The following is a 13,507-nucleotide window of genomic DNA, read 5'->3' as shown; positions in this document are numbered from 1 at the left end:
AAGGCAATTTTTGTTGGGTTACTAAGATAACCAACACATTTTATAAATAACATGTTTTTGTGACGTTAGTAATAAGGCAAAAATTAACTTTTTTGTAAGAAGAAATTGCCTTGTGTAGATTGCTTTTGTAATTCAGTAGAAATTGCTGAAATAAAAAGTAGATTTTTTATTTCATTTTTTTGCAATGCATATAATTTAACAAAAACAGAATTTTATGTTGAACAAAAATATTAACCCCTTCACAGTCAAGGGCTTATATATAGCCAGAAAAGAATGGTGTCACCTTTGTGCATGTGGCCTTATATGGCTAAGTTAAAAAAAAATACTAAACATGACTCGATTAGAGTGTTAATGGGTATACTAAGGTTTTTAGGGTCGCTGAATCCAAATTTGAGGTCAGATGTAACAAATTTAAAATGGCGGACCCAATATAGCGGAAAATTATAGAATTGATTCAATTCTTTCAAAACTTGTTACTCCGGGGTTTTTGGGGTCCCTGAGTTCGAAATTGAGGTCAGATTAAAACAATTCAAAATGGCAGACTCTATATGGCGAAAAATTTTATAATAGATTCGATTTGCTTAAAAATCATTAATGAGGTGTTTTTGGGGTCTTTGATTCCGAATTTGAGGTCAAATTTTTAAAAAATTGGAAATAGCAGACCCAATATTGTGGAAAATTATAAAATTGATTCGATTCGTTCAAAATTCGGTACTCGGGGGTTTTTGAGATGGCTAAATCTCATGTAGTTTTCGAATTGTTAAATCAAACCTCAAATTTGGATTCAACGATCCTAAAAACCCCTTATCAGCAACGAATTTTTAACGAATGAATTGAAAAATTTTCCGCCATATTGGATAGCAATATTTAATCCAACATTTTGAATTTTTTGAATCCTTCTGTGACCTTAAATTTGGGTTCAGTGACCCCAAAAACCTTAAATACGATAATATAACATTTTTTTGAAAATTTGTTTTTCGACCGCTTTGGGCCCACAAACGATTTTTCTACTTGACTGCTTAGGGGTTAATTAAGGCGGAATTGCAATGTAAAATTTTCAATATTATACTTTAATTTTTTACCATTCTAAACAATACAATTTATTTCAGTTTAATGATTAATAAATGAATTTTTAAATGTCAACCTTAATGACAGTGTTACCAACTTAAATTTTTTCAAGAAGAGTAAAATTTCATGTGTCCTTTTGCTCATCTTAAACGCGACATGTCTGCTTTCTCGACAAATATGTGACGTATACTTTGGGGTCGTCCATAAACCACGCAGTACTTACAGGGGTAGGGGGGTAAAGCTATTGTCTACGATAAGAGGAAAAATGGCGCTAATACAGGTAACAGCGTGCTACATGGTTGAAGGGTGGGGGGGGGGAAATTTCGAAAAAATGGGGCTACGTAGTTTATGGACGACCCCTTTTTTTACTAGCCCAGGAAAAATTTGAAAAAAAGTGTGTGAAAAGTAGAGAGGGTAGGAATTTTAAATTTTCAAGTGATAATCTCATTCTAAAATTCATATAACTTTAACAGAACTTGATGGATTTCAATTTGTTAAATGGGATTTTGAATAATTTTTATGTAATTTTCAGTACAAAAACAAATTTTTTTCAAAAATAAATTTATACCATATTTTTAAAAATTAAATCTTATTTAGTAATAAGTTTCTTAAGACCCTTTTTTGCCTTCTTAGCTACGATTCAGTTTCTTTTCTTACTAGATGACTAGAAGGGGGCGCGCAACGTGCGCCCTTTTTGGTTCTAGTAAAGTTATAAAGGACTTAGGATGACCGTTTTATAGCCAATGTGCTCTGCAGATGTGATAATAATGATTAAGGTTTACAATTTGTTTATTTTTTGATAGTTTGACGTTTAAAGCAATTACCAAAATTTCGTATTATAGAATTTTAAATCGTGTCTAAACATGACAAATGCGGATACAGGTATTATTTTCGCTCCTCAACATAAACTATAATAAAATTTTATTTTACAACTAAAAAAATTATTAAATAATAATTGAATAAATTTCACGCGACAATCTAAAATTCAATCACTTAAACGCTAAAATGATCTTAACTGTGTTTTCTTTAATGTTCCAAAGGAATCAAATTGTAAATGCAAGTTTAACTTTGTTTATTTTTTATAACACAGCCCCACAAAAAAAAAAGTGTCATGTACTTTTGACCGGAATACCCTAACCCTATGTATTTTGACGCGCTGAACACGAATCCGAAGTCCGTTTTGCTCTATCACGTCAGGATTTTTTTCTAACCTAAAAAAACATGTCGGATTTTGAGAAGTAGGCGATTTTTTTAAAAATTGATGTATTAACTTCAAACTTGGTATCTGGGGGTTTTTTGTGTCGCTGATTACGAATCTGAAGTTAGATTTTCAAAATCAAAAATGGCGGATCCAATATGGCGGACGAATTTTGAAAAAATTTTAAGATTTACTTCAAACTTGGTATCTAGGGGTTTTTTGGGTCGCTGATTACGAATCTGATGTCAGATTTCCGAAATTCGATATGTCTGATTCAATATTAAGGAATTATTTTTAAAAATTTGTCAGATTATTATGAAATTTGGTATCTACAGGTTTTCGAAGTTGCTGACAAGTAACACTAGGGAAGTGCCATACGCCGATTTTTCTGAAACATGGCAATTTTGTAGTTTTTTAAAAACAATTTGACACATATGTTTTGTTTTTCCCCAAAAGCTGATTTATGGGAGGAAAATACACCTTGAATTTTTTTTTGGTAGGGGGACATTATTTTACGAAATTTTTCAAAAATTAATGTGCAATAGTGTATCTGGGGGTTTTTTGGGTCACTGATTACAAATCTGATGTCAGATTTCAAAAATTCAAAATGGCATATCCAACATGGACTTCTATCGGCCACATTAGATACGCCATTATCAATTTTTGAAAACTGACACCAGATTCGTAATCAGCGACCCAAAAAACCCCTAGATACCAAGTTTGAAGTAAATCTTAAAATTTTTTCAAATTCGTCCGCCATATTGGATCCGACATTTTTGATTTTGAAAATCTAACTTCAGATTCGTAATCAGCGACCCAAAAAACCCCTAGATACCAAGTTTGAAGTAAATCTTAAAATTTTTTTAAAATTCGTCCGCCATATTGGATCCGCCATTTTTGATTTTGAAAATCTATCTTCAGATTCGTAATCAGCGACACAAAAAACCCCCAGATACCAAGTTTGAAGTTAATACATCAATTTTCAAAAAAATCGCCTACTTCTCAAAATCCGACATGTTTTTTTAGGTTAGAAAAAAATCCTGACGTGATAGAGCAAAACGGACTTCGGATTCGTGTTCAGCGCGTCAAAATACATAGGGTTAGGGTATTCCGGTCAAAAGTACATGACACTTTTTTTTTTGTGGGGCTGTGTAATTTACGAGTATAAACAATTGCGATTTCTGCTAGTTGACGTGCAGACGACATTGCGCACGCAGCATTCTCACGTAGCCAATTTAGTCCACGAATCACGTCAGCTGGTTACAGGAGAATGCTGCGTGCGCAATGTCGTCTGCACGTCAACTAGCAGAAATCGCAATTGTTTATACTCGTAAATTATTAAAATTAACAAAGTTAAACTTGCATTTACAATTGAATTCCTTTGGAACATTAAAGAAAACACAGTTAAGATCATTTTAGCGTTTAAGTGATTGAATTTTAGATTGTCGCGTGAAATTTATTCAATTATTATTTAATAATTTTTTTAGTTGTAAAATTATAAAAAATTGTTCTGAAAGAGATTTATTCCTCTCATTTTCCTTGACATTTTAAAAAAAAGTAGACCTCAATCTGATTATTAGAACGGAAGATATAGCAGTTTAAAATTTTTTGTTATTATTGCAAATCTCGTAAACTAAGAAATATTTTAAGCTGAAATTTACGTTAAAGATTAGTCTTACTAAATATAACAAAATTCCAAAGTTTCATTGCAATCGGTTAACCTACTCCGAAAAAGTCAAAATCTCTCCTGGAATCGCACCTAATAAAAATTTCTTTATCATTGCGATTTTACTGCAAACGCAACAAACAAAATTGACAAACTGACACTTTACTTTTGTTTACACAGGCTACAAGACTAACCCTTCCTGACCGTACCATTATCAACCGAAAATAATGTTTAATTCACACGTATTCACATTTACTCTTATTCATAATATTCACTTGAGCACCACTGTTCACTGGTTCCAGTTACTGTCAGTGATTGCTGAACACACTCAAAATAATTTAATGATTAAAAAACAATAATTAGCGCGCGAAGGTCTCGTATTCTATAAAGTATATCATATTATTTCAAAAAAATAATTATGAAATTATAATTTAGAAACTTTAATTTTATTAAGGGGGATTACTCATGAGAAGTGTGCAAAATATGTCAAAATTCAACATTTTTTTCTCGTTTAGTTAATTATAAAAAACCACTGCCAAGTTAAAGTATGAACTTTTTGTATTCATGAAATAAACACTTTGCTTCCCCATGGAGATTTTTTGTGATCAATTTATGGTAACTTATTTAGTATTATAATAATTTTAAAACGGTGGTAAGTTGTACTTTTTGGACGTTTGGAGAGATAGATTTTTAACATCAATAACTTCGTAATATTTTACAATAAAAGGTTCAATAATAGATCAATTAAGTCGTTTTTAAATATTCTCCAAGTTGTTCATAATATTTTTAAAGATACATAAAGATATTTTAATAAATAATGCAAAAAAGGTAAATTTTTTAAAATTTTCAATTTCACAATGTTAATAACTCTAGATAAAATATCAGTAGGATATTCACTGATAGGTCAAAAGATGCGTCTTGAAAAACTCTACAAAACTAGAGATAAATATCTATTGACACACTGAAAAAAAGAGGGCGCAATGCGTTACATATTCGAGTCTTGGAGCGCGACTCAGTTTTGTGCGACTTTGAAAGTGTGCTGTAGGCTTTTCTGGGGAGCGTAGCACGCCCCAAACTTGTACACCTCAATCAGTAGTCCTCAAAACTGAGTCGCGCTCCAAGACTCGAATAAGTAACGCAATGCGCCCTCTTTATTTCAGTGTGTCAATACATTTTTTTAAGTTATGGGCAAATAACGTTTTTCTCTAATTTTTAAAAATTCAATAACTTAGGATAAAATATCAGTACACTGAGGAAACTGTTTGGTATCATCTACTGAAGTTTGGTTCTCCAAACCAAATTTTTTATTTGATATATGTGCATCTAATCCGTTTGGTTCGGGCTACTAAATTTTTTTGTTGAATCATTTTGTTCGGTCTACCAAATTTTTTGTTTTGCACAACTAACTTATTGTTTTTAAGCAAACAAAAAATTTAGTTAAATGAAAAAAATTTTTTTCTTTTCTCAACCAAATTATTTTTTGGCTCACACTTATATTTTTTATTTTTCACTTAATTTTATCACTTTTGTTATCCTCTTTTATTACCCTATGTCTACTTAAATTAATTTCTATTGCGGAAAAACCTAACACTGCTGGGGATCGAACCCTCAGACTACGCAACGCAAATCAAGAACGCTGACCACTACACTAAGAATCCTGACAATGTGAGTGTAAATTATTTTCATAAAGTATACAGGCTGGAGAAAAACTTCCGTTCTTTTAACAAGCTTTATTCTCTCTGTTCGATATGCATCACTACACACACTTTTTTACCGAATTTCTGAAACACATAAAAATCCCGAAAACACTTGAATAAAACTGGACGACACGAAGAGCGAAGCATGGTTAACGTGTGACATCCGTAAACAGAGAAAGAAGCCATATTTACGAGAACAGCGCATGCGCAATTGAGCATTCAGACGGTTTGGTTTGGAGAACCAAATTATTCAGTTAACAGACGCAAAAGCTTGAACGAAATTTTTGGTACAGCCAACTAAATTTCTCGATTGATTGCTTCTTTCGCACAGTGGGCGAAAATACTATAGAGCGCGTCAAAATTATTTCTCCGGCGCATTTTTCATAATATTATTATGTTCAATGGCTTAAAACACAGCTGAAATATTAGGCTACAAGATCTGCCTGCTACTTTTTTGATATAACCAATGAGAATTTTATAAATCCCACTATAATTAAAAAAAATATATTGTAAATTGTTATAATTTTGAATAACTTACACAATTTTCAACCGATTTTAAAAAAATTTAACATCAAAGCACATTTATGGTCACTAATTACGTATCTTAACACAAGGTTTCAAAATTCAAAATGGCGGATCCAATATGGCGGAAAATTTTCAAAACTGAAGGGATCATTAAACCTTTTGGCTCTCGGGGGTTATTAGGGTCGTTGATTACAAATCTGATCTCAGATTTTAAAAATTCAAAATGGCGGATCCAATATGGCCGACAAAAAAATTTTAAAATTTATTATTTTTGGTTCATTCTTGTTACTTGGGGGTTTTTGGGATCGCTGATTACGAATCTGATATTAGATTTTTAAAATTCAAAATGGCGGATGCAATATGGCAGACAAAATTATAAATATTAATTATTTTTTGTTCATTCTTGTTTCTCGGGTTATTTTTGGGGTCGCTGATTACGAATCGGAACTCAGATTTTTAAAATTCAAAATGGCAGCTCCAATATGGCTGACAGGATTATAAAATTCCATTTTTTTTATTGAATTTTGTTAGTCGAGGTTTTTGGGGTGCCTGATTACAAATCTTTGCACAAATTTTAAATATTTTAAATGATGCGATGGATCTAATGTGGCGGACATAATTTAAAATATTAATTGTTTGCGGTTTAATCTCGTTGTTTGGAGGTTTTTGAGGTCGCTGATTACGAAGATAAACTTATGGAGGAATCTTGAGTCAGATTTGCGAAATTCAAAATATCTTGTTTAATATGTGGCACTATTTTTAAAAATTAACTAGATTCTTTTTTTTTGTCTTTTGATATTAATGGATTTTAGGATTGCTGCTTATAATTAACAATTAAAAATTTTCTATGCAATTTGACAAAAAGTTATCGAAGTTAAACTATTTTTCTGCCTAATAGTGGTCGTATTTTGTTTTTGACAATTATATTCAGTACCTTACTTCAATTGGAATAATTGTAATGAACGTTAAAAAAGATAAACTAAAACTGAAAACTTGGTTGATAACAGTATAAATATTTTGGTCAAAAGAAAGAGAAATTGCTGCATAAAATTAAGTGTATTAACTTTAAGGTAAGTTTACAATGAAAATTATAAACATCAAATTTAGAGTTGGTTCTGGATTATAAATTTATTCATGACCTCATTCTTTTTCAGAATTAAAACTAATAGATTTGTGGTAAAAAACGAAGAGATTATAATGTGTAATTAATATTTTAAACGTGTACGTCATGCTGGAATTTAAAATAAGTCAACAAAAACTCTGTGAATGGTTATGGGAGAAAAATGAAAATGACAAAGAAAACAATAGCCAAATCAATATCTTACTTTATAATATCAAAAAAGAAAATTGTTTTACTGAAGATATTTTAAATCAAATTGAAAAAAAGTTAAAAAGTTCTTTTTTAACAAAATACAACCTTTATTGGAAAGCTGTTGTTCGGAGAAAAGATGTCTTTATCAAAAAACACAAACAATTTCTCAACAATTTTTTCTCAATTGTTATAAATGAAGGTACATTGCATACAAAAAATTCTTGTGGACAGAAAAGAGGACGAATTTCCTTATCATTTGAAAACTCGAGCAAGAGAACAAAGCAGAGAAAAGTACATGAAATTTGTTCATCATTAGGCCAAGAACAATTGTTTGCTGTCAGAAATTCTTTTGATGATAATAATAATAATGATACAGTTGAAGCAGAAGATGTAACAATCCCTGACAGAAACTCTACTTCTGACAAAGCACTAGCGATGTATATGAGAGATTCTTTTTCAATCGCCCCAGCCCAAAAAGTCAATGTTCTGGGATTGGCTTCATACTTTGGTAAATTGTTGTCCTATATGATAGTAATAAATCCCTAAAATATAAACTCATTAAAAAAATATTTGTAGAAAGTAGAGGGGGTTGAAGTTTTGATGTTAAGGGTAACATTGTCATTTTCAAATCCGTAATAACTATGACAAAAGTTAATGGATTTTAATTTATCTATAATGAATTTTAATGCATTTTTCACGTACTTTTCAAAAATGTATACGAAATTTAAAAAAAAAATTTTTAACCCCTTTTTTTCAAAATCAACCCTTATTTTTCGATTTTCACCCCTTCGGGTATTTTTTTTTTATTTTATTTGCATTGGAAAGCTGAGGTTTTTTCCGATGAGCTATGTAAATATGAAAATGGGACAACAATAATTTTGTGAGAAACAGAATATTAAAGTAGGAGGTGCCGATAAGGGGTATACCTGGAGATCATCTTTGAGGATTTAGGTAGGCACCGCCTAATTTAATATTATGTTTCTCACAAAATTATTGTTGTCCCATTTTTATATTTACATAGCTCATGGGAAAAAACCTTAGCTTTCCAATGAGAATAAAAAAAAAAAAAAATACCCGAAGGGGTGAAAATCGAAAAATAAGGGTTGATTTTGAAAAAAAGGGGTTAAAATTTTTTTTTTTAAATTTCGTATACATTTTTGAAAAGTACGTGAAAAATGCATTAAAATTCATTATAGATAAATTAAAATCCATTAACTTTTGTCATAGTTATACAGATTTGAAAATGACAATGTTACCCTTAACGGCACCCTTATCGGCACCGCCTACTTTAATATTCTGTTTCTCACAAAATTATTGTTGTCCCATTTTTATATTTACATAGCTCATGGGAAAAAACCTTAGCTTTCCAATGAGAATAAAAAAAAAAAAAAAAAAAATACCCGAAGGGGTGAAAATCGAAAAATAAGGGTTGATTTTGAAAAAAAAGGGGTTAAAATTTTTTTTTTAAATTTCGTAAACATTTTTGAAAAGTACGTGAAAAATGCATTAAAATTCATTATAGATAAATTAAAATCCATTAACTTTTGTCATAGTTATACGGATTTGAAAATGACAATGTTACCCTTAACGTCGAAACTTCAACCCCCTCTACTTTCTACAAATGTTTTTTTAATGAGTTTATATTTTAGGGATTTATTACTATCATATAGGACAACAATTTACCAAAGTATGAAGCCAATCCCAGAACATTGACTTTTTGGGCTGGGGCGATTGAAAAAGAATCTCTCATATGGATTTTCAGCTTTCTAGATTGAATTACGAAAATCTTAGAAAACATCACATGAAAATGTGTGAGAGCAAAATTTATCCTCCATATGCTTCTATAGCAGAAGCAAAAAGTCGTTGCTACCCAGAAAAAATTTATGTGACAGAAGAAAAAGTTTATATTGATTTGCAATCTTTGTTGAACCATACAACTGATAGATTGCTATTATCTTTGCAGAACGATGTTTTAAATCAATTTCGTCATAACAACCTGATTTTTGATATTAAATGGGGAATGGACGGAGCATCTGGACAGCAAAATATGAAACAAAAATGGTCAAGCACAGACTTAACTGAGGATCAAGAATCAGGTGATCCTTCTGATGCCTCCATATTTCAAATATCTATAGTTCCTCTTCAAATTGGAACTACTAAAAAAATCATGTGGAAGAATGAAAGACCATCATCTGTAAGATTCTGTAGACCTGTTCAATTTCAATTCTCAAAAGAAACTAGGGAAAACACATTGGAAGAATATGAACATTATAAACAATTGATACAAAATCTCAAACCTTATAAGTCAGTTCTTCTTGGACTAAATTCAAAAGTTAGTTATAATCTAAAGTGCACAATGATGGATGGCAAAACTTGCAATATTTTAACTCATCAGCGAGCTTCTACCTGCTGCAATTTATGTAATGTTCAACCAAGCAAGACGAATAACTTGGATTATGTGCAGAATCTTTCCACTGAAGAAGAATATTTGCAGTTTGGTTTGCATCCTTTGCATTGCCGAATAAGATTTATGGAACACATTCTGCATATTGGATATACTTTAGATTTTCAGGAATACCAAGCAAAAGAGGAGACAATAAAGTAATCAAACTCGCTAAAAAATATTTGATCCAAAGTGCTATAAAATCATCACTTGGATTAACTGTAGATGTTGTTAAACAGGGTTTTGGTACGACAAATGATGGAAATACGTCCAGAAGGTTCTTTGAGCAGCCACATACTATTTCTAGAATCACAGGAGTTGATGAAAGTCTAATTCAAAGATATAAAACTATTTTGTATGTTTTAAATTGTAATGAGGAAATCGATGTCGAAAAATTTAAAGAGTACACAAAGGAGACAGCTGAAATGTACGTTCAACTTTATGATTGGTACCCACTTCCTCCATCCGTACATAAAGTATGAATTCATGGATGGCAAATAATACAAGCATTAGGTTTATCATCAGGATGTCTTTCTGAAGAAGCTCTTGAAGCTAATAACAAAACTTTCAAAAATGCTCGAGCCTTTAACAGTAGAAAGTGTAGTTGTAAAGAGGGCAATGAAGATGTCATTAAGTATTTATTGGTTTCATCAGACCCATTTATAAGTAGTTTAAGAATTCGCATAGAAAAAAGATTGACGGACTTATCATCTGAAGCTAAAGAGTTATTGAAGGTGAAAGACTAAATGTTTTATATTTTATGTTCCTGTTTTGTGTACTATTAAGATTACGTTTTTATGTTTCTGATTGTTTATTTATCATTGTTCTGAATTTGTAGTTTTAGCGTTATGAGTTTTTATGGTATTTTTTTTATTGATCGTCGTGAAATTCCAATTATTTACTTTGTAGACAAATAATATGTTAAATTCCTTTTTGTTTTTATTTTAAGGTATTAATAAATTGTTCGTTAAAAAACAAAATAAGAATTATACATTACTATTCTGATTCAATAACAAGATTAAGTCCAAAACAATGAATTTTTATAATCCTGTCAGCCATATTGGAGCTGCCATTTTGAATTTTGAAAATCTGAGTTCGGATTCGTAATCAGCGACCCCAAAAACCTCCAAGTAACAAGAATGATCCAAAAATAATAAATTTTAAAATTTTTGTCGGCCATATTGGATCCGCCATTTTGAATTTTAAAAATCTGAGATCAGATTCGTAATCAGCGACCCTAATAACCCCCGAGAGCCGAAAGGTTTAATGATCCCTTCAGTTTTGAAAATTTTCCGCCATATTGGATCCGCCATTTTGAATTTTAAAACCTTTTGTTAAGATTCGTAATAAGTGACCATAAATGTGCTTTGATGTTAAATTTTTTTAAAATCGGTTGAAAATTGTGTAAGTTATTCAAAATTATAACAATTTACAATATATTTTTTTTTAATTATAGTGGGATTTATAAAATTCTCATTGGTTATATCAAAAAAGTAGCAGGCAGATCTTGTAGCCTAATATTTCAGCTGTGTTTTAAGCCATTGAACATAATAATATTATGAAAAATGCGCCGGAGAAATAATTTTGACGCGCTCTATAGTATTTTCGCCCACTGTGTTTCGTTACTGTTATGTCAACTAAATTTTTGTAATCTTTACTAAAAGTGCTCCACCAAATTATTTTATTAACATTACATTATTATTTTTCTCAGTGTAGAATGTTCGCTAATAGCTCAAAAGATGCGTCTTAAAAAACTCTACAAAATTAAAAAAAAATTTATAGGTGTCCTAACATTTTTTTAAAGTTATAATTTTTAATAAAATTTATAAAAATAGCACTACTTTCAACAAAAAAGTTGAAACATGACATTTTTTCCACCATTTTATTGTTTAAAAACATTAAAAATTTTTTTTTAATTTTTTAGGTATAACCACTAAAAAACCTATTTTTGGACAATATGCAAAAAAAATTAGGCCGAAATATCCATCCCTTTATTCACGATCCCTGCAACCGATTTAAAAAAACAACGTTTTGAGAAAAACGCAGTTAAAGTTTAAGTACGTTTTTTTCGGCTTTAGTGTTAAATCCTTCATATCTTTAAACAAAATTAATATTTTTAAGTCAATTTTGGTGCGTTTTCTTCCGGAAGTATAGGATACTAAATGTCATAAAAATGTAGTAACATTTTTTTCAAAATATGTACATAAATTGTACCATAACTTTTAATAAGAGCTAAATTTCGTCCTTACATTTTTGAAGTGTAGTCTAGAGACATTAACCCCCACAGCACCGAAACTTTCCTAAAGATTTCCTAAAGATTTATTTGAAATGTTCGGAATATTTAATTGCATTTTTTAGTGAAAATTGTGTAAAGATTTAAATGTCCCGATTAAATAAATGTTCAGGAAAGTTTCGCGCTAAACATTTATTTAAGTGGGACATTTAAATCTTAGCACAATTTTCACTAAACATTGCAATTAAATATTCCGAACATTTCCAATAAATCTTTAGGAAATCTTCAGAAAAGTTTCGGTGCTGTGGAGAAAGGATTGTAAAAATTAAAAAAAAAATCGAAAAAAATTTGTTTTCTCATGAGTAATCCCCCTTAACAAAATTATTGTTTCAAACAAAAAATTTGCTTTTTATTAATTTGCCAGAATCGTGGTTTGTTGTATATTTTTTAACGTATCTCTAAAAATATTTAAGGTATACTATAGTTACCTTTTAAACCTTATTTTCATTACAAAAAATTAAAACAAAATATGTGAAAGCTAAATTTGCATTACTCTTCAACGAGTCAGTCTTGACAAAGAAATTTAATTTTATTATTATTAAATTGACAAACTGTAGTAAAAAAATGGCCTAAAACTTTCATTTATTTGAAAAACTATATAGTTATTCTTTGTCAATCACTAAATAAAATGACATCAATACAATTACAGACGGATCCTCCCTCTGGAGCTTCATTTCAAATTGATGTGAATGATCCTGAAGTTAAGAAATTCGCACAACTTGGTCTCAAAGAACATTCACGGAATCTACAAAAATCCTATGAACTAATCAGGATTATTGGAGCCACTCGACAAATTGTTGCTGGAGATATCTACGAAATAGAGGTTGAATTTGGAGAAAGCAAACAAAATGGGGAGATCAAAAACTGTAATATCAAAGTCTTTTTACCACTTTTTTCGGAAACTCCGGAAATCACTGTTAATTGTGCTTTGAAACATTAAATTAATACACTTTAATTAGACTTTAATTCCTGCATATTAGTATGTGTATGGAAAAAAATAATTATAATATTTGTCTAATAATATAAACTGCTATTACTCTGGTCAAATAAAAAATTTATTGAAATTTTTATTTTTATTTAAAACATTACAAATTTTATTCCATGTACATTTTTTAATCATTATTATATATATATATATATATATATATATAGTTTCGAACCAAAAATGAAAAATCCTCTGTTCAAATAACGTTTTAAAATAAAATACCAGAAAACACAATCTTGCAAAATATTTAAACCCAGTTAAAGATACGTAGGTGCAACAGCTACATTACATTAAATAGATAATGAAAATACTATATAAAA

At 30.1% G+C, this 13,507-nt stretch overlaps 1 protein-coding gene across 1 annotated transcript in view; it reads left to right on the top strand.

Moving 5' to 3' along the window:
- The window catches only part of LOC127287280 (uncharacterized), a 54,845-nt gene extending 41,572 nt beyond the window's left edge, over positions 1-13,273 (top strand). Inside the window, exon 2 of the mRNA XM_051314122.1 lies at positions 12,852-13,273. Within this exon, the coding sequence (XP_051170079.1) occupies positions 12,852-13,142 (291 nt within the window). The 3' untranslated portion in view covers positions 13,143-13,273. The remainder of the gene's footprint in view (positions 1-12,851) is intronic.
- The last annotated feature ends 234 nt before the right edge of the window (positions 13,274-13,507 follow it).

Source organism: Leptopilina boulardi, unplaced genomic scaffold (assembly GCF_019393585.1).
Source record: "Leptopilina boulardi isolate dan_hultmark-lab unplaced genomic scaffold, ZJU_Lbou_2.1 LbouV2_368, whole genome shotgun sequence".
Taxonomy (NCBI): Eukaryota; Metazoa; Arthropoda; class Insecta; order Hymenoptera; family Figitidae; genus Leptopilina; species Leptopilina boulardi.
This window is presented reverse-complemented; position numbering and strand designations above follow the sequence as displayed.